Source organism: Dendropsophus ebraccatus, chromosome 1, assembly GCF_027789765.1.
Source record: "Dendropsophus ebraccatus isolate aDenEbr1 chromosome 1, aDenEbr1.pat, whole genome shotgun sequence".
Lineage (NCBI taxonomy): Eukaryota > Metazoa > Chordata > Amphibia > Anura > Hylidae > Dendropsophus > Dendropsophus ebraccatus.
Window position 1 is genome coordinate 59960814 of NC_091454.1, and position 26848 is coordinate 59987661.

Genomic DNA, 26848 nt, shown 5'->3' on the forward strand with positions numbered 1-26848 from the left:
TTGTGTCTGTTTATTCATTTCTTTACACATGTCCTAAGCACGGACAGCCAAAAAGGCTTTAAATGTTTTGATAAATGATTGTGTTAATCAGGGCTGTGAAATCAGAGCTAGTTTTGGCTGGAGTCAGGGGGGGGGGGGATTGTAACTCCATCTAAGCTTTAAAAAAAAAAATGTAAACTTTAGAATTGAGTTTTGATTATGAATTTTATAAGTTTTGTTCATCAATATACACTTCATGAGCAACATTCTAATAGAACACTGGCCCTATTAGATGAGGGTGGTCAGGGAAAAGTTGTAGGTCACTATTTGGCAGTTTGTTTCTGAGCTGGAAGAGTCCATTGTGTGGGGGAGATCTGTGCTGTTCTCTTCCTGGATGATTGTGTATGATCAGCAGTGTAATCTGAAGATATACTGTGTAATAAAGAGGAGGAAGAAGAGGTGACATAAGTGCAGCATTAACCTCTGTCCTCATTGTGGTGTTTTCTCTCTGGGGGCAAAATTGTGTGATTCTTCAGTGTTCTATGGCTGCAGCATGCTGTGTGTGTTTGCTATGGCTGCAGCAGGCTGTGTGTGTGCATATGCTATGGCTGCAGCAGGCTGTGTGCATAACCTCCCAACTGTCCCTCTTTTGGAGGGACAGTCCCTACTTTTGAGCAAAGTCTCTCTGCCCCTTTTTGCTCCTTACATGTCCCTCTTTTTGACCTAGGAACTAGATCTGCATTAACAAACCTAGAAAGTGTCTGGTTTCTTACTGTATAATAGACCCAATCTTGCATATTATTGCATCTTGTGGTGCAAGTTGGATCCTAAATATTGTTACATTCCTATGAATCATGTGACATTATGGCCACTTTCACACATTTCAGACATGCAGTTCATATGGCCCAATATACACATCTGTAGGTGTTACAGATCCATTTTGGGGACATGCCATTAAAAAAAAATAATTAAGTCATGATTGGGCAGTCTGTGTCACCTATATGAATCAGCGGGTCCCTGCAAATGCGGACAGTTACTGAAACACATTCCTAATCTTGTCTGCAGTTGTGGATAATTACAGACAGGGTGAATGGGACCTAAGGATACACTTACACATACAGGATCTGCTGCATCAACCTGCAGCAGATCCTGTATGTGCGAATGCATCATTGAATTAAAAACAATAGAAATGTCTGTAAAATGTTCCTAGACTGAACCACAAGTGTTCCTCTTTGGCCATCCAGAAAGTGGGGGGGTGCATGCAATGGCTTCAGCAGGCTGTGATTGTGTGTGCTATTGCTGCAGCAGGCTGTGTGTGAGAGAGAGAGGCAGAAATTAAAGGGGTATTATGGGCAACAGTGATAAATTCAGGGGGTGGTTGGTTTATAGTAAAGAAGTCCTATTTACCCGTCCCTGTGACCCCTCTATATCTCACTATGGCTGACTTCTCTATATCACTACGTGTGACCCTTCTGTATCACAGGTATCTGGCATTGTTAGCAGTGTTTGTATGTGTATGGTCAATATTGGTTAGAAACATACAAGATTGTCAGCAGAAAAGACCACCTGCTCCATGTAGTCTAGTTCTGAGTTGTTCAGGACATGGAGGCTGGAGACTGGCTGCATCCACTGCACACACAGGAGAAGCTGCTTTATATCTGCTCTATTCCATTGAAGTGAATGGAGCTTAATTGCAAACCGCACCTGAACTGGAGACAAGAGTTGTGTTATCTCTGTAAGAAACGCCATATATTGGGGGAGGCGCAGGTGGGTTTTATTAGAAATAGATCGGCAGTCACTAATATTAGAAAAGTGCTGGTAGTCTTGGACAGGATCCGACACCGCCCTCAGCCAACCGACAACCCTGCTTTATTATCTCTAGACGCGGAGAAAGCGTTTGACAATGTTCGCTGGGATTGGCTGTGGGCGGTGTTAGACAAATTCTCCATTGGAGGGCGCTTTCAGACATTTTTGGGGGGCCTGTACACTGCTCCGGTGGCGAGGGTCCATACTCCAGGGCTCTTATCAGCCCCAATTCCATTAGGAAGAGGCACCCGACAGGGATGCCCACTATCCCCTTTATTGTTCGACTTGACCATAGAGCCTCTAGCCAAATATCTAGAAACATCGAACTTGTTTGAGGGCATACAGGTGGGGGACAGAGCAGTTAAAACGACCCTCTTTGCGGATGACCTCCTAATTTTTCTTAATAACCCCCATGTTAGCCTGCCCGCACTATTTTCTTTCCTGACTGATTACGGTAAACTTTCAGGATATAAAATTAATTTTACTAAGAGCGAGCTCCTCCCTCTAGGTCCTTCTCCCCCCCCTTGGGTACATGTAAATAGGCCACCCCCTATGCAAGTAGCAAAGACACATATCACTTATCTAGGGATCAAGGTGGGGAAAACACCGGATTCTTTGTACTCCTTAAATTACCCCCCATTATTGAATAAAATTTATGCGGAACTGCGTAAGTGGGCACAGCTACCGATCACCTTTATGGGGCGCTGCCACCTGGTGAAGATGGTCAGTTTTGCACGGTTGTTGTACCCACTTCAAACTCTACCCCTGCTTATAAAACACACTGACATAAATAAACTTCGCCAGTCTTTTACTAAATTCATATGGGCGGGTAAGCGCCCAAGAATAGCCTTCCAGAAACTAGCCCTGGGCAAATTGGATGGGGGACTCAACTTCCCAAATGTTAGGGGATATAATATAGTTTGTCTTCTCCGTCACGTTATTGACTGGTTACATGGGTCCTCATACCATTCTAATTTCCCTCTAGAGTCAGCGCTCCTTCAGCCGTGGAACCCGGTAGCACTTCTCCACACCTCCCACTCCCGAATGCCGGCGCAACTTAAGAGCTTTACCATTCTGAGAGATACAGTGATGGCATGGAGGGAGATACGAAAGATATTTAAACTTCCTTTTCTCTTGTCCAAAAGGATGCCTCTCTTTGGACATCCAGAACCTCCTTGGGGAAGCTCTCCAGGATGGGCGGTGCAATGGATGGCCAGGGGAGTCACCCAGGCGGGCCATTTGATTAACCCTGTGGATAGGCAATGGTTTACCCCATCAGAAATCCTGTCCAAATTTGATATTCCTCGGTCTCACTTCCTCTATGTTCAGCAGGTATATGCCTTCTGCTCTACCAGATTGCGGAACTTGGGGGAAGAGGCCCAAAACCATACTCTGGATGGCATCATGGGAGCCGCTCCTGGAAAGACTTCCATCTCAGTATTGTATAATGCCCTTAGAGATTCTTTCCTAAAAATTGACAAGGCAGCCCTGTTCCCATCCTGGGTTAGATGGACGTCTGACCAACAAATCCAGGAACAAATCTTGCAAGGATGGCAAAAGGTCAGAAAATGTATAATAAATGAAAGATGGAGAGAAACTTATTTCAAATTGGCACATAATGCACTCTACGGTTTTAACATACTCCCCTCTCCGCAATTTCCTGATAGAATCACAGCCTGCCCAAAATGTGACCAACCCCTCACTAACCTGTGGCACGGGGTGTGGAGCTGTACGCACACCCAAACATACTGGAGGGCTATAGCTGCCTATGTTCACTCACACTGGGAGATAGAGATATCACACTCCCCCCAGGCCTTTCTCTTCCATCAGTTACGTCCCCCGGAGGACGACACTGTGGTAAAGATACCTGACATAGTACATATAGTCATACACGTAGCATTGAGGTGTTTGTTCCAGGAGTGGCTTTCAGGTACGACTCCAGATGTCCCTATGGTAATATCCCAGCTAAAACGACTCTTCGGCATAGATAGAGTCTATGCAGAAAGGCACAAGCATTCAGGGATTAAGGGGTTTTTTGATCGCTGGCGCTCCTTTCTGGAATCCCATCACACAGCTCAGGAGATACATGACATAATGTACCCCTTCAGACTTACTGAGTGGTATTGTCGGCATGATCTGGCAGGAACTCTGGGGTGCCTGCGTATTTAGCAGCCACTTCAGGGAAGACCTGGTCACAATGGGTCTCCTCAGATGTCCTTGTGCCTCAGAAACAGGGTGGGTGATGGGACAGGGGAAGCAAGGGGGGGGGGAGGAGTCTGTCGAACTAAGGGTGATGTGGTCAAGATTTGGAGGATTATCACATCCAGATACGGATGTGAATTAAATTAAGTTGCTTTGCGTTATCCTGTGATATGTCGGATACCTCTGTCTCCTCACCATGTATTACTGCCTGTATTTTGAATATGTTACATTTCACTGTTGGTTCTTTCCTTCTTTCCTTCTCTCCAATTGTTTCGAGAGATGGGGTGTTTGTAAGTCTGTATGTAAATCAAAATTCTGAAAATTGAATAAAAATTTATTTAAAAAAAAAAAAAAAAAAAAGAAACGCCATATTTTTGTAGCACTGGATAACCCCTTTAACTCAGAAATCGCCCTGGGTAGGATATTAGGGAGAAGCTGCTGAGCCAGTGTGATAAATAACTCCCCTGCTATCTGACCGGCCATTTATGAAGGAGCAGGAGTCGGTCCTGATAAAATTTAGGAGTCTGAGTCAGAGCTGCGGCTTACTGACTCCACAGCCCTGGTGTTAATACATGTGGCACATCTTAGGCCTTATTCACACATTCTGTAAATTTGTAATTGTGGATTTGCAATTATGGACAAGTTTAGGGCCCATCAACTTCTATTGGGCTATTCACGTAAATTAAAGATAGGACATGTCCTAGTATGGGTCATAACTGTGGAACAGTGGACATAATATATGGTACTGAAAAATTACTGAATGTGTGAATGGGACCTTACTCAATTTTTTTTTTTACTTTAAAGGATAGGGGATAAGTGTCTTATTGTGGGGGTCAGGCTGCATTCACACGTTCTGTCTTCGCTCCAACACAGACAATACAGATGGTGAATGCCTGTCCTGGACTGTTTCCTTGCACGGCATGATATATCAATATCTTTCCGGGAGTGGAAACTGTTTGAATCTTCGTGGCACTAGAGTCGTAATGAGCATGTCTTGCTGCTTCACTCATCCAAGAGAGTCTTGTCCTGATTCCATAGATGACTGGGGGTACCAGCTGTCAGACCATCATCGCCTACCCTGGGGATAGGTATTTGGGCATGATATCCTTTTAATAAAACAGTTAAGTGCAGTATCTAGGTTATCTGGAGTGAACATCATTTTACATTTCACAGCAGTATTCCCAATGCACTTTTAGGTGGTGTTCACACAGTATTTTGATCGGTATCTTTTGTCCAAAACCAGGAGTGGATTGAAAACACAGAAAAGCTATGTTCACGCACTGTCGAAATTGAGTGGATGGCTGTTATTTATTGGCAAATAATTGCTGTTATTTTAAAACTGACATTATTTGCCATTAAACGGCCATCCACAAAATTTGCAACACTGTGTGAACATAGCTTTTCTGTGTTTCCAATTCACTCCTGGTTTTGGTTGAAAAATACTGACCAAAATACAGTGTGAGAACATGGCCTAGGGCTAAGTTCACACTATGTAAAAACAACGGCTGTATTTCAGAACGGCCGTTATAAAATACAGCTGTGAACAAACTTGCCAACTCTTCCAGAGTATCCAGGAGCATTTCAGAGGTGCTGGCAAAGCTTTGTGGGCCAAATGTACTTTAAAGGTAGCTTCACACTTACCGGATCCGGAGCGATTTCACGCTGCGAGTTTGCAGCGAAATCCGCTGCGGATCCTGGTAGTGTGAAGTTGAATGGGTCACATACCCACAGCGGAATTTTAATTCCACTGCCAGTATTTGACCCGGCCCCTTTAACTGATTGGCTGATGGCCACACACACACAGAGCTGTGACGCTGAGCAGGTAATGTATGCTCCGTGCCAGGGCAGGGGTAAAGGGGCTGGTTTACATATCCGCAGTAGAATGAAAATTCTGCTGCAGATATGTTACTCCATAGACCTTCACAATACCAGGATCTGCAGCGGATTTTGCTGCAAACTCGCAGCGTGAAATCCGAGCGGATCCGGTATGAGTGAAGCTATTCTAATCTACTGTGGTGAAACACTGACTATAATTACTACTTGAGTTCTGGAGTATAGTAACCAAAAAACCTGTGGCCTTCCAGTAGCAGAATTACAATTCCCATCATGCCTATGCAGGCAAAGCTTTGGCTGTCCAGGCATCATGTGAATTTTAGTTTAATGACAGCTAGGGGGCTGCAGGTTTTACACCATATGCCACTGTGCACTTCTTTTTCGATCTGGGCAATGCTGCTTATGTTTACTAAGTTTTACTAGGAGATGTATTAATCAAGGCCAGTATAGCCCACCCCTTGGCATCAGGGGCGGATTAACTTTACCATAGGCCCCGGGCTGTTCACCAAGCCTGGGCCCCCCCACCCCACTGTAACTATGGAATCACTAGCCTGGCGTTCATAGTACAGGATAAATAATGTCATGATGTCCTGATTTGTGCAAAATTGTCATAAAAAAAGTGATTTTTTTTGCAAATCATGGCAGAAATGTAGCCAGGAGACAGTACACCATTGAACGTATAAGTCTTTTTGGGTGGTCATGGGCCCCCCAGGAGCTCAGGGCCCCCCAGGAGCTCAGGGCCCCTGGGAGGGCTCTATTTGCAGTCCTCTCCTGTACTGTGATCCCAAGACCAGGACTTCTGTAACTGGTCATGAGCTGCTATACTGCTGCTTTAGAAGACTGCTGATTCAGCAAAGAAAGTAAGTGTATGTGTATGTATATACAGTGTGTGTAAGTGTGCACATCGATATGTATGCGTGTGTATATATATATATATATATATATATATATATATATATATATATATGCAGTGCGTGTCTGTGTGTAAGTGTGTATTGTATATGGATGTGTATATGTGTGTGTAAGTGTGCATATGGATTTGTATGTCTGTGTGTAAGTGTGTATTGTATATTGATATGTATGTGTATATGCAGTGTGTAAAGTGTCTTTGAATGTGTATGTATGCAGTATGTGCATGTAAATGAGTGCATATATATTTGTAAGTATGTACATATGCTGTGTGCATATGGATGTGTCATTCTTGCCTATGCAGTATACTGTAAGGGTATAGAATATATTTAAAGTGACTCTGTATCCAGCCCACCCTAACAAATTGCTAGTACCATCCGTTTGATGAGACTAAATCCTTACCGTTTGTATCTTTTAAAATGCGCCCAGTGCCTTGATCAGAGCAAAAAATTATTTTTTAAATCTGTACCAGGCGAGTCAAACTGGCGTCGCCTGGAGTGTCTGTGCCTCGGGTCTACGGTGCCTCTCCTTTCTTCCTCCCCATCATCAGAAACACCCCAGGCATGAGCTCTCCTATTCATCACTTGTCTAAACTGCACCTGGGCTCTAGCAACACTAATGCAGTTTAGATGACCGAAAAATAGAAATCCTGCCCAGAGGTGTTCTTAATAGTGAGGAGGAAGAAAGGAGAGGCGTCGACGACCTGGGGCAAAGACTCTCTAGGCCACACCAGTTTGACTTACCTGCTACAGATTAAAAGATAATTTTTTTGCTCTAACCAAGGCATTAGGAGCATTTTAAAGACACGAACGGTAAGGATTTATTCTCATCAAACAGATGGTACTAGCGGTCTGGTTGGGTGGGTTGGTAAATAAATTGAGAGTCTCTTTAAAGAAACAATAGGTGGGAATAGGTGGGATGCACTTGTGTGGCCACCGATTCTTTTACTCTCTTTGTTTTACAAACATTGCTAAGCACTAAAATCAGCAGTGTTCGAAAGGGCCATAGAGAATGAATTGAACTGTGCCCACACACGTGTAGTCTGCTCATTTCATTCAGAGCTACAATTTTACTGCATTCTCAGGATCAGTGGGGGACCCTTTGGCCAGACCCCAATAATCCACAAGTTATGCCTTGTCCTGTGAATAGATACCATAACGTGTAAATTTACACTTACCACCTTGGGGCACGCCATTGTCTTCGCTCATGCAATCTACCAATCAGAGAGAAAAAAAGCTGGGTACTTCTTGTAGAAACTGGTGCTGATTAGAGATGAGTGAACCTCGAGCATGCTCGAGTCCATCCGAACCGGAACTTTCGGTATTTGATTAGCGGTGGCTGCTGAAGTTGGATAAAGCCCTAAGGCTATGTGGAAATCATGGATATACTGTAGTCATTGGCTGTATGCATGTTTTTCAGACAACCTTAGAGCTTTATCCAAGTTCAGCAGCCACCGCTAATCAAATGCCGATCGTTCGGGTTTGGATGGACTCGAACCCAAACTCGGTTCGCTCATCTCTAGTGCTGATCCCTATGGCACAAAGCTTCTCTTGTTGGGCTTAATATGGGTTCTCACTGCATTTTGTGTTTGTGTTTCAAAGGTTTTTGCACCTGCTAAGCCCCCCCTCCACTTTCTTGCACCCTCTGCCTGCCCATCAGCAAAGCAGGATGTATATTGGCATAAATTCACTGATTTTTGTGCAAATCAATAAGTGGGCCTGGGCTGAATGTCACTCCCATGCTGGCCCTGCTTCCATACATCATCATTATATTCACACATATGAAGTAATATTCAATTCCATCTACAACTTCTTGGTGCATTATTTTTGGGTCAGTGAAAGTGCATAGAACTACAGTATATAGGACGGCAGGAGTCCTCTTGTACAGCAGGTGGCGCTGTGACGGAGAGGAGCAGCTGGAATGTGGAAGTTTTCTCTTTCTGAACTGTCACCACCCAGAGAACCGGAGCCCGGCAAGTGACACACACCGGGTCAGTGCATAGTGGTGTTAGAGGTGGGGTCACTGTGTATCTTTATATAGAGGGGGTGACAGGACGTGCGGTACATAACGCGTCCTGCCATGTCCTCATATGGAGCTGTATAACCGGAACGGTGTTACGTAATCAGCGCCTCCGTGCCCGGGTGCTGCACGAGGTGGCCTCCGGTGCGCTTAGTATATAGCTATGTATGCATGTGTACGTATATAGTGTGTCTGCCGCCATAGACATGCAGTGTATGACATGAGGGCTGGGGTAACACGTAATGTCAGCGGCTTCTGAGGAGACCCCATGACTGTGGCCCCTGCCATTACTCAGAAGCCGCACCCACGTGTGAACATAGGCTTATGCCGGCACCTCAACTTCCTGTGGGGGATATTTAATGGACTGTTCCACACGGGCTCTGCACAGGGGGGTATCCAGTGACGGCCCCTGCCACACATTTATATTGGAGGAGACCATCGCCCCTGACTGTACACTTGGGATCACTTAGCTTATTGAAACCTTTTCTGTCAATATTTAAAGGGACTGTCACCTCCGAAACACCCGCTAAACTTATCAGTAGATTATACATTGGTAGAGTAAACAACGCTGATGCTATATCTGCTATACAAAAGAAAAGAAAATCGCTACAACCATATACATGCCTGTAATGTAGGTCTGAACCTTCTCCTAGATGTAAGCGTGGTGTAGGAGGCGTCGCTAGTGCCCTGGAACTCACAGGGCTGGTCAGAATGCAATGTCCAGAAAGTATTCCAGCGAGACAGCCATCCTTAATAAAATCCACTTTTATTTAGCTTGGACAAAAATAGAATAAAACATCCAACACATGGATAGTGCGACGCGTTTCGACGTTGGTACGTCTTAAGCACTGCAGTGATTAAGACGTACCAACGTCGAAACGCGTTGCACTATCCATGTGTTGGATGTTTTATTCTATTTTTGTCCAAGCTAAATAAAAGTGGATTTTATTAAGGATGGCTGTCTCGCTGGAATACTTTCTGGACATTGCATTCTATATCTGCTATGTTTGTCTTTCTATGTTCTTGCTTTTCTTTGCTATAAGCCAAAAATGAAGGAGTCTAATGCTGCGTTTACACGAAATGATAATTGGCCCGATCGTACAATTAACGATGTCGGAGTAACGATTTTGCGCGATAATCGTTACGTGTTAAGGGTTAACCTCTTAAGGACATAGGACGTACCGGTACGTCCTATGTCCTCATTAGCACTTCAAAGCGGGGCCGCGCGGCGGCCCCGCTTTGAAGTGCCGCGATCCCGGGTGCCGCGTGTAGCCCGGGACCGCCGCTATTAGCGGGCACGGTCCGATCGCCGTGCCCGCTAATTAGCTAATCGGAGGCAGCTGTCAAAGTTGACAGCTGCCTCCGATTACCGGAGGCAACGTTTCCCTGGTGTCTAGTGGGGGAGATCGCTCCTCCGGGTCCTTGTCCCGGAGGAGCGATCTCCGTTACTGATGCCGGCCGGGGACGCGTCCAAGATGGCGCCGTCCTCGGCTCGGCACTCGTTTGTTTCCGGCTGCAGCAGCCGAAAGCAAACGAGTGCCGATCTCATGGATCTCTGCAGCATATCTATGCTGCAGAGATCTCTATGAGAGATCAAAGTATATATACTAGAAGTCCCCCAGGGGGGCTTCTAGTATATGTGTAAAAAAAAAAAAAAAAGTGTTGTTAATAGTAAAAATCCCCCTCCCCTAATAAAAGTCTGAATCACCCCCCTTTTCCCAGGTTTTAAATAAAAGTAAACAAATAAATAAATAAATAAACATGTTTGGTATCGCCGCGTGCGTAATCGCCCGAACTATTAATTAATCACATTCCTGATCTCGTACGGTAAACGGCGTCAGCGCAAAAAAATCCCAAAGTGCAAAATTGCGCATTTTTGGTCGCATCAAATCCAGAAAAAATGTAATAAAAAGCGATCAAAAAGTCGTATATGCGCAATCAAGGTACCGATAGAAAGATCACATCATGGCGCAAAAAATGACACCTCGCACAGCCCCATAGACCAAAGGATAAAAGCGCTATAAGCCTGGGAATGGAGCGATTTTAAGGAATGTATATTGGTTAACAACGGTTTGAATTTTTTACAGGCCATCAGATACAATATAAGTTATACATGTTATATATCGTTTTAATCGTAACGACTTGAGGAACATGCATAACAAGTCAGTTTTACCCCAGGGCGAATGGCGTAAAAACACATTTCCCCCAAATAAAAGAAATGCGTTTTTTTTTTTCAATTTCACCACACTTTGAATTTTTTTCTGGTTTCGCAGTGTACTTTATGCAACAATTCAGCCTGTAATTGCAAAGTACAATTAGTGACGCAAGAAATAAGGGGTCATGTGGGTTTCTAGGTGGAAAAATGCAAGTGCTATGACCTTTTAAACACAAGGAGGAAAAACCGAAAACGTAAAAACGAAAATGGGCCATGTCCTTAAAGGGTTAACCAGCACTACATAAACATGGCCACTTTCTTCCAGAGACAGCACCACTCTTGTCTCCAGTTTGGGTGGGGTTTGGCTGCTCAGTTTCATTGAAGTGAATGGAGCTTAATTGCAAACCGCACCTGAACTGGAGACAAGAGTCGTGTTGTCTCTGAAAGAAAGTGTCCATGTCTTTGTAGCACTGGATAACCCCTTTAAAGGGAACCTATCAGTGCGCTTCTGCTATATGTCTCCCAGCTGCATCCTACAGATCTAGGATGCAGCTCCCCTAGCATACAAGCAGCGTCTGCCAGGGTGTCTTTATATCATGGGAAAAAGTGTAAGGGGGTCAGATGAACACTGTAATTGAGCCCTGATCTGGTAGATCAGCGCTCGTCTACTGGGCCTATTATGGTGCGTTTACACAGAGAGATTTATCTGACAGATTTTGGAAGCCAAAGCCAGGAATGGATTTGGAAAGAGGAGATATCTCAATCTTTCCTTTATGACCTGTTCCCTCTTCATAGACTGTTCCTGGCTTTGGCTTCGAAAATCTGTCAGATAAATCTGTAAACGCACCATTACACGGTCTGATAATTGTTTAGCAAGGGCTGCAGGGACATTGTTTCCGATGTCCTTTAAGCCCTTGCTTATACAGTAGACATTACCTATCCACGCTCCAGGGCTCCTCCTGCCCTCTGCTTCCTCCCCGCTCCTGCACATTGCAGCTTCAAAATCCCCTGTCTGAGCTGACAGGGTGTTCAGCCAATCACCAGTCTCGGCGAGTAATTGGCAGAGCGGCCTATCCTCTCAGACATGCCTCTCTGAAGCTGCAGCATGCGGGAGCGGGGAGGACGCAGAGGGCAGGAGGAGCCCTGGAGTGTGGATAGGTAATTTATACTGTTTGCAGAAGCGTTAGCCACCGGCCACACATCGTTTTTACACACAGTGATTAGAGATGAGCAAACCTGCCAAAGGTTCGGGTTCGTATAAACCTGAACTCTCGGCTTCTGATTCTCGCTGTCTGCCTGCTCCGTAGAGAGGGTAGATACAGACGGAGGACCACCTAGAAAACTGGGATTATGGCTATGGCTGTATCCCAGTTTTCCAGGCGGTCCTCTGGCTGTGTCCACCCTCTCCACGGAGCAGGCAGACAGCGGCAGTCAGAAGCCGAGAGTTCAGGTTCATACGAACCCGAACCTCGGCAGGTTCGCTCATCTCTAATAGTGATGCACGGTCGGCCGATGATTTTAGGTTTGGGCCTAAAGCAATGATCAGCTGATGATCGTTTCATCGGCTGATCGTTGTCTCTATTATGGTGCGTTTACACGTAACGATAATTGGCCCAATCGTACGATTAACGATGTCGGAGTAACGATTATTTTTTCATAACGAGCAGCGTTTAGACGGTACGATATATCGTACGAAAAATTCGTTGTGCGATCGTTTTGCGAACGCTTAAGCCTATCTCACACATTGGTTAAATCGGCGAACGACTGTTCACACGGAACGATTTGCGTTTTTTTTGCGAATGACAAACGACGATTTGATAACATGTTGAAAGATCAAAATGCGCGATGTATCGTTCGTCGTATGATCGTTCGCTGCGTTTACACGTATGATTATTGTTCGAATTCGATCGTTATCGCGCAAATTCGTACGATAATCGTCACGTGTAAACGCAGCATTACACTGAGTGGTAATCAATTTGGCCAATTATCGCTCTGTGTAATAGGGCCCTTTGGGTGCCTTTACACATTGAGATTTATCAGACAGATTTTTGAAGCCAAAGCCAGGAATAAATTTGAAAAGAGGAGAAATCTCAGTCTTTCCTTTTTGACCTGTTCCCTTTTTATAGTCTTTTATTGGCCTTGGCTTCAAAAATCTGCTAGATAGATCTCTCTGTGTTAAGGCACCCTTATATTGTGGCATGCGAGGCCAGGAGAGGGGCGGCAACTAGTCATCTGGGTGTAGAGCCACTCATGACAGCTCTCTGCCTGTCAGTGTTCTTTGCAGGAATGATTGACAGTGAGGCCACTAACAGGTCTCTCTGCCTGTCAGTCATCCTAGATCTGTAGGATGCAGCTGGGAGCCGTATCAGCACAATATTTTTTAGTTACATTGTTTCCTTCCTTGTATGATAAAACACTACCAAATTTATTTATTACTAGTTAAAAAAAAAAAAAAACACATGGGAGAGAGAAGTGTGTGGTAATGCCATTGACTCCCCTGGTTTCGCCCAAATGCAATGCTTGGAACATGCACCCGCCCCTTCATGTGTCAGAGGCTTTACTTCCAAGACAGCCACATGGAGTGCCAGGAAGCAGAACAGGTTGAATTGTTTCTGCTCTCTGGATAACCCGTTTAAAGCAACTCTGTACTTCAGATAGCTGCTTTAATCCAAGATCTGTCCTGGGGTCCGTTCGGCAGGTGATGCAGTTATTGTCCTAAAAAACAACTTTTAAACTTGCTGCTCTGTGTCCAACGGCCGAGGCTTAGATTGTGTATACATTAGGCTGGCACAACCTCTCTGTCCCTCCTCCCCACCCTCCTTATCATTAGGAATGCTCCAGGCAGATTGCCTCCTATTCATCAGCTGTGTGAATACTGAACATGGGCACCTGTGCAGTGTTCAGACAGGAGAAAATGTTCCAGCAGCATTACTAATGATGAGAAGGGTGGGGAGGAGGGACAGAGAGTTTGTGCCAGCCTAATGCATACACAATCTAGGCCACAGCCGTTGGGCATGGGGCTGCAAGTTTAAAAGTTGCTTTTTAGGACAATAACTGCATCACCTGCCGAATGGACCACAGGACAGATCTTGGATTAAAAGCAGCTATCTGAAGGTACAAGTGGTTTGGGGGGGGGGGGGGGGGGGTGGTCAGATTGTGGGTACAGACTCACTTTAATGGTGAGGCTAGTATGTACAGTAAGTGACCATTGAGGCCAAAGATTGGCAGCAGCAGTCATACACTCACCGGCCACTTTATTAGGTACACCATGCTAATAACAAGTTGGACCCCCTTTTGCCTTCAGAACTGCCTCAATTCTTCGTGGCATAGATACAACAAGGTGCTGGTAGCATTCCTCAGAGATTTTGGTCCATATTGACATAATGGCATCACACAGTTGCCGCAGATTTGTCGGCTGCACGTCCATGATGCGAATCTCCCGTTCCACCACATCCCAAAGATGCTCTATTGATTGAGATCTGGTGACTGTGGAGGCCATTTGAGTACAGTGAACTCATTGTCATGTTCAAGAAACCAGTCTGAGATGATTCTAGCTTTATGACATGGCGCATTATCCTGCTGAAAGTAGCCATCAGATGTTGGGTACATTGTGGTCATAAAAGGATGGACATGGTCAGCAACAATACTCAGGTAGGCTGTGGCGTTGCAACGATGCTCAATTGGTACCAAGGGGCCCAAAGAGTGCCAAGAAAATATTCCCCACACCATGACACCACCAGCAGCAGCCTGAACCGTTGATACAAGGCAGGATGGATCCATGCTTTCATGTTGTTGACACCAAATTCTGACCCTACCATCCGAATGTCGCAGCAGAAATCGAGACTCATCAGACCAGGCAACGTTTTTACAATCTTCTACTGTCCAATTTCGATTAGCTTGTGCAAATTGTAGCCTCAGTTTCCTGTTCTTAGCTGAAAGGAGTGGCACCCGGAGTGGTCTTCTGCTGCTGTAGCCCATCTGCCTCAAAGTTCGACGTACTGTGCGTTCAGAGATGCTCTTCTGTCTACCTTGGTTGTAACGGTTGGCTATTTGAGTCACTGTTGCCTTTCTATCAGCTCGAACCAGTCTGCCCATTCTCCTCTGACCTCTGGCATCAACAAGGCATTTCCGCCCACAGAACTGCCGCTCACTGGATGTTTTTTCTTTTTCGGACCATTCTCTGTAAACCCTAGAGATGGTTGTGCGTGAAAATCCCAGTAGATCAGCAGTTTCTGAAATACTCAGACCAGTCCTTCTGGCACCAACAACCATACCACGTTCAAAGGCACTCAAATCACCTTTCTTCCCCAAACTGATGCTCGGTTTGAACTGCAGGAGATTGTCTTGAACATGTCTACATGCCTAAATGCACTGAGTTGCCGCCATGTGATTGGCTGATTAGAAATTAAGTGGTAACGTGCAGTTGGACAGGTGTACCTAATAAAGTGGCCGGTGAGTGTAGATGTACGTTATGTCATTGCTACTGTGATTTATCAGGTTAGCAACTAGTTTTTTTTTAAATTTTATTTTACTTAAGTAAAATTCTCAGACCCCCCCATTAACAAATCATGTTTCTATCTTTTACTAGACTGATAATGGAGGTTTACCTGTCTCATCTGCAACAGCTTATTCTGTAGTATAACCCTGCTTCCCGTCCTACAACTACACCATCAAGGTAATCTGTAAATACGGGACTTGCTTTACATTTTCCATTTCACCCTTGGTGCAATTATTACTGTTTTGGCACAGCCATACAGAACAGGAACAATGACTTCAGATAGTCTTTTCTTACTAACCACCCACTATGAAATGTCCTTTTTTTGCCCTCCTTTTGTCTGCTCCCCACATAACTGTTTCCAGGTTTTTCTCCAAGAATTTTTAAACTATGAAAGTCTCTACCCCAACGCATCGATCTTTTCCCTACATGAGGAACAGTTTGAGAGCAATGCAACAAAGGTGGGGGAGGGGCAGTGCAGATCATGTAACACGGTGGTGAGCAGTGCAGCACAGGTAAAGAGCGGTATATCATAAGTGGCACATGTGGAGGGCAGTGCAGTACATGTAGCATGTGTGATGAGCAGTGCAGCACAGGTAGAGGGCAATGCAGGTGGACAATGGTGAAGAACATGTTTCGAGCAGAGCAGCACACCACATGTAGAATGGGTGGATAGCAGTTTAGCACAGGTGGAGGCCAGTGCGGCTCATGCGACATGGGTGGAGGGCAGCGCAGCACAGCACATGTAACATGGGTGAAGGGCTGTGCAGCACAGCACATGCTACATGGGTGGAGGGCAGTACAGCACAGCACATGTAACATGGGTGGAGGGCGGTGCAGTACAGCACATGTAACATGGGTGGAGGGCAGTGCGGCTCATGCAACATGGGTAGAGGGCGGTGCAGCACAGCACATGTAACATGGGTGGAGGGCGGTGCAGCACAGCACATGCTACATGGGTGGAGGGCAGTACAGCACAGCACATGTAACATGGGTGGAGGGCGGTGCAGCTAAGCACATGTTACATGGGTAGAGGGTGGTGCAGCTAAGCACATGTTACATGGGTGGAGGGCGGTGCAGCTAAGCACATGTTACATGGGTGGAGGGCGGTGCAGCTAAGCACATGTTACATGGGTGGAGGGCGGTGCAGCTAAGCACATGTTGCATGGGTAGAGGGCGGTGCAGCACATGTAACATGGGTGGAGGGCGGTGCAGCACAGCACATGTTACATGGGTGGAGGGTGGTGCAGCACAGCACATGTTACATGGGTGGAAGGCAGTGAAGCGCAGCACATGTAGTACTGTACTGTGACATTAATAGACAGCCAGTGAGTGGATGTAGTTTAGTTGTACAGTGACTGCTGATTAGCCCCATTTGCCTACAGTATGATTTGCACAATGACAGAGATCTTCCAATTGAAATGTCCTTACAGATCAGCCAGATTTTCCAGCCAATCAGATTCAGGGCAGATTAGCACCCTCTATGTTGTTGCAGTTTGGGTGTCTAACCCTACAGTAAGTTCACTCATCTTCAGTTATGAAGGTCGAGGAAAAAAACATTTTGAAAATACGAGGAACCACATTTTTAAAATCTTTAATCTAAATTATGTTTCTTTATCCTTCACAGGTAACCAATGTCCACAGAAGACCAAGAGTCCCAGGAGGATGAACTATTAGCCTTGGCTAGTATTTACTCAGAAGATGAATTTAAGAGGGCAGATGGGGCTCCTGGAGGGGAAATTCAAGTGTCCCTGGAGTTACCCTCACATTTTATAGTATCTGTGAAAAGTAAGTTAGAAATTGATGCCATTGAATGTAATACATTTTATTTCTGGTGGTATCAGCAGTATCTATATATTCTGGTAGCCAACATCCATGCTTATAATTAACCCTAAGTGTGATGACAGTGTGTTCACTGATTTCATGGTTATCTGCTTGTAGCCTATCTGTGCGTACCAGACATATGTGCAGAGTGGCCATGAATTTACCTTTGCAAGTGGAAAAATGAATGTATTATTATGTGAGGGAGTAAATGGGACCAAAAACTTTAGTTGCCTGGTGATTAAGGCTACATTGACACACGTCGGCTTCTCATGGCAGTAACACCACACCACAATAACTTGAGATGAGCGAATCTGGAGGATTTGATTTCCGTCGGATGCAGCCCTAAAGCTGCCTGGAAAACATGGATACAGCCATAGGCCATGTTCACACAATGTAAGTTCCGTACTAATCACGGCCGTTGTTGCAATTGCCATAATTGGTATGGAACCTTCTTGTGCTGCAGGCCGAGGGAATCTCGGCCAGAGTGTATAAACAGGGTATACACTCCGGCCGGGATCCCTAGCAGCGCTGTAGAAAGCGGACATGTCAGTTTTCTGCGACTGCTATTCATTGAATAGCAGCCGCAGAAAACCCTGGAGCGAGCTGTGACGCTGCTTAATGGGGAGATTTTTGGAAGTGGCCTATCTCTAATAGAAACAAGGGGCCAGGCATGTTGAAATCCTTCATTCCTGCTAATTCTTCCCCCAACATTGAGGGAGAGTCAGGGCACCTTCATACACATTAAATATAGCCTGTTGTCATTAAAATTGTTGGGCTTGGCTGACTTGGCACTTTTACTCTGCAATGGTTACATGTTAACCCCTTAACGACCGCGGGCGTAAGTGTACGCCCCGAAAACCCGTGCCTTAACGCAAACGGGCGTACATTTACGCCCGCGGTTATGTATAGCAGGCCATCCCTGCTTGTCGGCACGGGGGGTGATTAACCCCTCCCGTGCTGACGATCGCCGCTATTGGCTGATCAATTCAGATCAGCCAATGGCGGCGATCTGCAGCTTTCTGGGTCATCGGTGACCCGATGGCCCGGAAAGCAATGCCGGTCAGTGCTGTCCGAGAACGGCACCGACCGCTATTACTGTTAAAAGTAATGGTGGCCACGGTGCCACGTCCCGATCGCCGTGACCGGCCGGACGATCACGGTGATATAAGTACCCCATAAAGGGGTTAAATACCTGCTTTGGACACCTCAGCTAGGTAGCTGAGGTGTCCACAGCAGGTATTGACCCATACTCACCTGATCCAGCGTCCAGATCGCGTCTTCCGGGTTCCGATCGCGTCCGCGTCTTCGGCTTTTTCCGGCGGTCCCCTTCGGTAATCATCGGCTCCAGCGTCGTCAAACTTCGTCTTTTTCCGGAATTTGCGTTCTACTGCCCCCTAGCGGCTGATAAGTGTATATAATACACATATCAGTAGCTATAGGGTTGAAGAAAGTTTTAAGTGCGCCACTGATCAGCAACTCCTCCTTTTTGGCGTAGGGTGTTTTTTTCTTCTATCCTACAGCCACGGTCTGCTGATAAGTGCCGCACATAAGTGCAGCATTTATCGGCAACTCCTTTCTTGGCGTAGTTTTTTTTTTTTAAACTTAATGTTAAAAAAACATGTAAAAAACACCATTACACTACACGGAATAAAGTTTTACACTACACCACTAAACATTTACATACCCCATATACTAGTCCCCGTATAAAGATGGCCCCCAGGGTGTTTTCGGTGTCGGACGCATACGCTATTATTGCCTCCGACACTGAAACAGCCAGTGAGGATGAATGGGGTGATCCTTCTTTCCTCCATTCATCCTCATCATCCAGTGACGTGTCTGGGGGTAGCGTAGCGGGTGCAGGGTAAGCCTCCAAAGGGATGGAGCGCCATTTGGTTTTTTGAGGCTGGATTTGGCTGGAATAGATTTCGAGGGGCCATGTTGCATTTAAAAGGCCCCTGTGTTGCCAAGACAGTTGAAACCCCCCACAAGTGACCACATTATGGAAACTACACCCCTCAGGGAATGTAACAAGGGGTGTGGTGAGCATATGGACCCCACTGGTGACGGGCACAAATGTGGAACAATGTGGCGTGAAAATGAAATATTACATTTTTTACACTATAATGTTGGTTTAGCCTTGAATTTATCATTTTCACAAGGGGTTAAAGGGAAAAAAACACAAAAAATGTGTAGAGCAATTTCCCCCGAGTCCGTAAATACCCCACATGTGGACATAAAGCGCCATGTGGGCGCAGGGCAAGCCTCCGAAGGGAAGGAGCGCCATTTGGATTTTGGAGGTTGGATTTAGCTAGAATGGATGATGAACGCCATGTCGCATTTACAGAGCCCTCGTGCTGCCAAGACAGTGGAAACCCCCCACAAGTGACCCCATTCTGGAAACTACACCCCTCAAGGAATCTAACAAGGGGTGCAATGATGATAGGGACCCCTTGATGACGGGCACATTTGTGCCGTGAATGTGAAAAAATGAAAATTTTCACTTTCACGTCACATTTTTCCACATTTGTGTCCCTCACCAGTGGGGTCCATATGCTCACTGCACCCCTTGTTAAATTCCTTAAGGGGTGTAGTTTCCAGAATGGGGTCACTTGTGGGGGGTTTCCAGTGTTTTGGCAGCACGAGGGCTCTGTAAATGCGACATGACCCTTGAAATCCATTCCAGTGAAATCCAGCTTCCAAAAGCCAATTGGCGCTCCTTCCCTTTGGAGGCTCGTCCTGTGCCCGCTTGCCACTTTATGTCCACATGTGGGGTATTTCTGTACTCGAGAGAAACTGCGCTACATGTTTTGTGTTTTTTTTTACCTTTTATCCCTTTGTTAAAATGAAAAATTGAAGGCTAGATCAACGTCTTAGTGTAAAAAATACTTTTGTCTTTTTTCACGCCATTGTTGGGAAAATCTGTGAAGCACCTGTGGGGTCCAGATGCTCACCGCACCCCTTGTTACATTCCTTAAGGGGTGTAGTTTTCTAAATGGTGTCCCTTTAGGGGTGTTTTTTAGGTTTTGGCACCCCAGAGCCTCTGCCAACCTGAAGTGGTACAGTCAGAAATGACCAAATATAACGGAGCCATTGAAATGCACTAGGCGCTCCTTTATATCTGAGGCTTGTGGTTGCGTCAAATAGCGCAATAGGGCCACATATGGGGTATTTTTATAAACTGCAGAAACGGGGCAATAAATATTGGGGTGCATTTCTCTGGTAATAGGTTTATAATTATGAAAAATATTGGATTACAATAAAATCTCTGCACAGAAAATTTAAATTTTCAAATTTCTTACACACTTAGCTTTTATTTCTGTGACTCCCCTAAAGGGTAAAAAAACTTTCTGGATGTGCTTTTGCAGAGTTTTGGGGGTGTAGTTTCTGAAATGGGGTGCTTTGTGGGGCTTTCTAACATACAGTCCCCTCAAATACACTTTAAACCTGAACAGGTCCCTAAAAATATCTGATTTTGAAATTTTTTTGGAAATTTTCTGCTAATGTTTTACGCTTTCTATTATCTAAAAAAAATGAAATATAGTTTAATAAATGCCGCCAACATAAAGTAGACATGTTGCTAATGCTATTTAATATATAATTTATGTGGCATAACCATTTTCTGTATAAGCAGAAAAGTTTTAAAGTTGGAAAAATGCATTTTTTTACAATTTTTTACGTTATTTTGGTTTTTTTCATAAAGATTCGTTATAAGTATCGACTCCAATTTACAAGAAATGGGAAGTACAATATGTCACGAGAAACCAATCTCAGAATCAGCCGGATAGGTAAAAGCATCCCGAAGTTATTAATGAATAAAGTGACACAGGTCATATTCATAAAATTTGCTCCGGTCCTTAAGGCCATTTCAGGCCCAGTCCTTAAGGGGTTAAAAACCATTTAGCTTCTTCATATTAATTTAAAAAAATCTGATATACCAGCAGAGAGTGGATGATGAGGGTGGGCTGTCAGGTAATTTAGTGCACAAATGCAGCCCTACCACATAGTTAAACAAGATTAGGAATATAAACTGGGTAGGGCTGGGCGACATGGCTAAAAAATTAAAATAATGTGGAGGGCGGGACCAAAGAGAAAGATGTGTGGTTTAACCCTTCCTGCACTGCAGCATGTAAGTGATACAGAAGGTAATTACTCCAGCTGCAGAGTAAAAGAGCAGGAGGAGGTCCCAACACTGATGTCTCCTCCTCCTCCTCTGCGCAGGGTCCAGCCATTTTAATGCTTATCATGAAATAATTTTTTTTTTTTTTCTCTAAAGACAACAGTGCTGCAGACTCCTGTACGGAGAAGTTTGAGAACACTGTGTCCTTTCTACCACCGATTGTCTTGAACTTTGAACTTCCTCCAGATTACCCATCTACTCAACCTCCGAATTTCACTCTAAGCTGCAAGTGGCTTTCACCAAGACAGGTTACTGATCATTTATCATACTGAAAACATTTAACAAAAACGGTTTGTATGTATGGGTGGGTTTTCTGTAAATTTCGTCTTTAGGCAATGGTTGACAGTGGAAATCAATGAATCTGTGGATATTCACTTAGGGTGGGCTCACACATACTGTAGCTGAATTGCAGCAGATTTCACTTTGATAAGCCAAACAAGTATAACTATTAGAGATGAGCGAACCTGGAGCATGCTCGAGTCCATCCGAACCCGAACTTTCGGCATTTGATTAGCGGTGGCTGCTGAAGTTGGATAAAGCCCTAAGGCTATGTGGAAAACATGGATATAGTCATTGGCTGTATCCATGTTTTCCAGACAACCTTAGAGCTTTATCCAAGTTCTGCAGCCCCCGCTAATCAAATGCCGGTTCGCTCATCTCATGTTAGTTGAAATGGAAATACCCCATATAATTTCATAAGATGATTAAGAATAATTTGGTCTAACACAGATCATTTTAGTTCCCCACGGCTGACCCATTTTGAGTGAGTACCATTTACAATGACTACATTGCACCTGTTCCATACAACTTGTGCCTGCATAGAAACCAAATGTCTTGATTAGGCATCAATTGCTTTTCATAAACCATGCTGTTTATCGGTTATTAGATAGTACACTGCTAGATACTTCATCAATAAGAATACTTTAAATAGTTTACATACCACAGTTGTCCGGTATACTGGACGGTAGTTCCATAGTTTAAATAAACTAACATTAACATTTTACTTTTAATCAATCCTGAAATCTTGCAGTTTTCAGTCTACCCACTTGATCTAAGACTAAGCTGAGACTTTCTGTCCTGTCTAAAAAGACACTGCTGTAAAGTGATCTATATAGCATTACAGTGAAATGTAACACCAGTAGATAGAGAAGAGACTTGATGAAGCTCACAGCTCAGCCTTTCCCTCTTTGTAGAATAACCACTTCAATCCCTTATTGACCAGGCTATTTGTCTATTCTTCCTGCCTTCTAAGAGCCGTAGCACTTTTATTTTTCCATGTACAGTGCTGGTTGGGGCATAATTTATTTGCACAACGATCTCTAGTTTTTATTAATACCATATTTGTTTAGAAGGGAGACAATGAATTCTAACTAGGTTGAAGTATTAATTATAACTTACATATACTTGTATGTGAATTACATTTTGTTTCTCGTATGATAGGTATTCTTGGGGACAGTGGGAAATAGGTATGAAAAAAAAAATAATGTTAATGGCCTTACTTTCTTTTCAGCTCACATTGTTATGCCAGCATTTAGATGACCTATGGGAGGAGAACAAGGGATCCGTTGTCTTGTTTCCATGGATTCAATTTCTAAAGGAGGAGACACTTGATTACGTGAATATAACGTCTCCATATGAGATTGAAGTGTCTGGCAATGGTTTGCAATCCCCAGAAAAGACCCTTACTCATGGGGTTATATTGGACAAACGGGGCATACAGGACGTTCAGTCAGTGTCTGCCCTACTCAGATACATCTTGGATTTCAATGAAGCTCAACAGAAGAAGGCTTTTGACAGCAAAGCATTCTTGTGCAATATCTGTTTTATGGAAAAGCTAGGCAGTGAGTGCACCCACTTTAAGGCTTGCCAACATGTGTACTGTAACACCTGTCTCAAAGACTACTTTGAAATACAGATTAAAGATGGACAAGTCCATGCCCTGAACTGCCCTGAACCAAAGTGCACGTCTATTGCAACACCTGCTCAGGTAAGTGAAAGCTGGCAGAGTCATTTGAAATCCATTTCTGAAAGATTTCGGAGAAGATTAATCAAGCAATCTTAGTCCCAATTGACACATCCGTAGTGCTGCAGCCATGGACAGTGCCACTGATGTTTAGCTGTAACCGTCTGTGTTTCCACTGACCCATTAATTGAGAATAGGTAATCTGTGCTGCACAATGGCCAACACAGATCCGTAACACCTATGGCTGTGTGTATGGGGCCATAGAAATCAATGGGTCCATATGCCGTTTGTATTTACGGGTGTGCAGATGCGGAGAGAATAAGCAGATGTGTAAAAGGGGCCTTACATTAAGAATGTTTGTAAGCCCTCGCGGGCAGGGTCCACTTTCCCGCGTAATACATTAGTATATACCAAGTTTTCATAATGACACAACCCCTTAATAATCACAATGTATCTTTTGTTGGTGGGGCAAAAGTAGCCATGAACTGGTCTCCTGTGCAGAATATCACAGGAACTTGGATGCAGCATGACAGCAAGGCACCTGCTCTAACTATTAAGAGCAGAGAACCCCCCGATCCTTGTAGTTTACCCCTTAAATGCTGTACCAAATTTGCAATTGTGGCATAAGTGATTTCTGGACTTTTGTTACCCCAACAGCATCAGGGTAACACAATTGCTGAAATGCAGATTATTTTCTATAGCAGCAGGGGGTCTATTGAAGGCCCCCAGGTGTGCCATATATTTGTGCCTGCTTGATTTTCTCTCCAGCAAGGCCGGTTATGTTGCAGGGTAATATACCTGCACTATACTAGAAGTTCAGTGTATTATATTATTGTTCAGATGTTTGCATTCTGAAGTCCTTTTGTGGGACTAATAAAAATTAACGTTTTGTAAACTATAATTTCATTATATTAAAAAAAAAACCTTTCCCAAAAAATACAACTACAAAGTTTCCCCTCACAGAATAATTTTTATATAAAACATAAAAACCCCCATATATTTAGTATCACCACATTCATAATGACTTAAACTATAATATTATCTGAATATTTATCCCACATGGTATGCTATAAAAATGAAAAAACACCACACTTGCTCTATTGTATGTGTAAATATAAATATATATTTGTGTAAAGGAAAATAAAGGAAAATAAAGCAATCAAACAGCAATTTGTACCTAAAGTACAATTTGTCCCGCAAAAAACAAGCCCTCATATAGGTATGTTGACTAAAAAATGAAAAGGTTAGGGCACTTTAAAGGCGACAATGAAACAACTAAGAAAATAGCTTGGTAATGAAGGAATGAACTACAATAGATGACAGTTCTGTATATTTAAAGGGAATCTGTCATGTATGCTGCCCTCATTTAACGCAGCATAAACAAGTGACAGAAATGCTGAACAGATCGCTGCATTACCTGCATCATTTTGTTCAGCCGTTATGCAGGATATGCAGGAAAATGGGATTCTTGACACACCCCTACCCCGCTTTCCAGCTGCTGATTGATTGATAGTTGACTGCCTATATGGACCAATCAGCAGCTGGTGGGAGGAGGTTTCTGGTGCTCATAAATATCTAGGACTACTGAGCTCAACCACATAATAGAGAGGACTACTTATTGTCCATGGTATTCAGTTAAGAGGAACCTAACACTTTGCCTATACCTAATTACTTCTAGGTAAAAGATCTAGTAGATGAGAAGCTTTTCAGTCGCTATGATCGTCTCCTCTTGAAGTCAAGCCTGGATTTAATGGCTGATGTTGTTTACTGCCCCCGCCCAGGTTGTGAGACACCAGTTATGCAGGAGCCAGAGAGTACAATGGGCATTTGCTCCGTCTGTCAATATGCGTTTTGTATTGTTTGTAGAATGACCTTTCATGGAGTCTCCCCTTGCAAATTCACTGCAGGTATGTTCAGTTTCTCTTGTGGCTGTACTGACAAGCACAACAATAAATTCCCTATTGTCTGCACCCAATTTCTTTATTATTATGTAGTAAATTGTGCCTGTCTCCATGCACTGAGGGACATAAGAATGGGAGACTGCAGCATGAATGTCACTGTGAGGTGTCATGAGCAACTCTCACCTAGGGATGCACGATGCACCGAAATATCGATACTACTATCGATATTTCGGGCAAAAAAACGATTCGGTACCAGGATTTCCTGGTATCGATACTTTATATTAAGCTGCCTAATAACGCAGCTTAACATAAAGTATAGAGCAGAGAACACAGCCGGCGGCTAGCAGAGCGCCGGCCATGTTCTCTGAGTGCAGCCCCCTGCCCCCTGGCGTCACTTCCTCCTCCTCCGCCCGCCCCTTCCTCCGCTCACTGCAGGGATAATTTATAGCCGGCACACAGCGATCGCTAGTGCCAGCTATATAACTGTGCAGATGCCGCTGTCACAACTGACAGCGGCATCTGACCCATCCTGAGCCTCTCCAGAAGCAGTGGGGGTCGGCTACTATGTGTAGCAGACCCCCGCTGCTAATGACCCGCAGCCTGTCACACCTCAGCCCCCTGTCCCTCCTGGAATGCAGCCGGTGTGAGGAGCTGTGTCTACGGCTGCGCTTCTCAGTGTGAGGTTGGGGAGACTATGATGCCGGCTCGCTCTCTGTCCATCTGCGGCGCTGTTCCTATGCATATTCATGTATGCACACTCTCGGTGGCTGCGCTTCCTGACCGGTCTGAGTGTGCACACATGAATATGCAGGAGGAACGGAGGCCTGACAGCTGGGAGCTTCCCGGAGCTGAGGGGAGGGGGATTTGTAAAGGGAGCTTATTTAAGGTGGAACAGACAACCTGAACCACGGCCAGCAGGAAGATTAACCTTTGCTGCTGGCCAAGATTCAGGCTGTCTGTTCCACCTTAAACTCCCTTTACAAATCCCCCCTCCCCTCTGCTTTGACAAGCCTCATGCTTTGAGTGGTACCGCAGTAAGTGAGAGCAGGGGATGTGTGCAGACATTGCAAACATCCCTGCCCTTTAGTGTGCCCCCCACATCCCTGCCCTCTGGTGTGCCCCCCCACATCCCTGCCCTCTAGTGTGCCCCCCCACATCCCTGCCCTCTAGTGTGCCCCCCCACATCCCTGCCCTCTAGTGTGCCCCCACATCCCTGCCCTTACACCCCCGCCCTCTGACAGGAACTGACCTGCCAGGCAGAGTAACCCTCTCTTGTCTGTCCAGACCTGGCAGCCTTCACCAGCTCCCTGCAGTGTGGGGGTTGTAGTCTGTACCCAGTGGCGGATTAAATGTACCCTGGGCCCCGGGCTGTCCACCCAACCTGGACCCCAATCCCCCCCCCCCCCCGTCAATCCGAGAGGAGGGGGCTGATCTTATAGGGGAGGTCACAGCAGCACAGAGGATGTCAGGAGAGGAGGGGGCTGATCTTATAGGGGAGGTCACAGCGTCACAGCAGCACAGAGGATGTCAGGAAAGGAGGGGGCTGATCTTATAGGAGAGGTCACAGCAGCACAGAGGATGTCAG

The 26848-nt window shown here is 44.9% G+C and overlaps 1 protein-coding gene across 5 annotated transcripts in view; it reads left to right on the forward strand.

Moving 5' to 3' along the window:
- The first annotated feature begins 8631 nt into the window (after window positions 1-8631).
- The window catches only part of LOC138774137 (E3 ubiquitin-protein ligase RNF14-like), a 34606-nt gene continuing 16389 nt past the window's right edge, over window positions 8632-26848 (forward strand). The window contains exons 1-7 of one of the 5 annotated variants that reach the window (XM_069954776.1): window positions 8632-8719; window positions 15492-15578; window positions 16832-16913; window positions 17026-17186; window positions 21496-21647; window positions 22910-23386; window positions 25041-25269. In XM_069954776.1, the coding sequence (XP_069810877.1) occupies window positions 17033-17186; window positions 21496-21647; window positions 22910-23386; window positions 25041-25269 (1012 nt within the window). In that variant the 5' untranslated portion in view covers window positions 8632-8719; window positions 15492-15578; window positions 16832-16913; window positions 17026-17032. Of the gene's footprint in view, window positions 8743-8872; window positions 8893-15491; window positions 15579-16831; window positions 16914-17025; window positions 17187-21495; window positions 21648-22909; window positions 23387-25040; window positions 25270-26848 lie in introns of those variants that run through there. The other 4 variants (XM_069954752.1, XM_069954760.1, XM_069954770.1 and 1 more) reach the window with 4 other exon arrangements.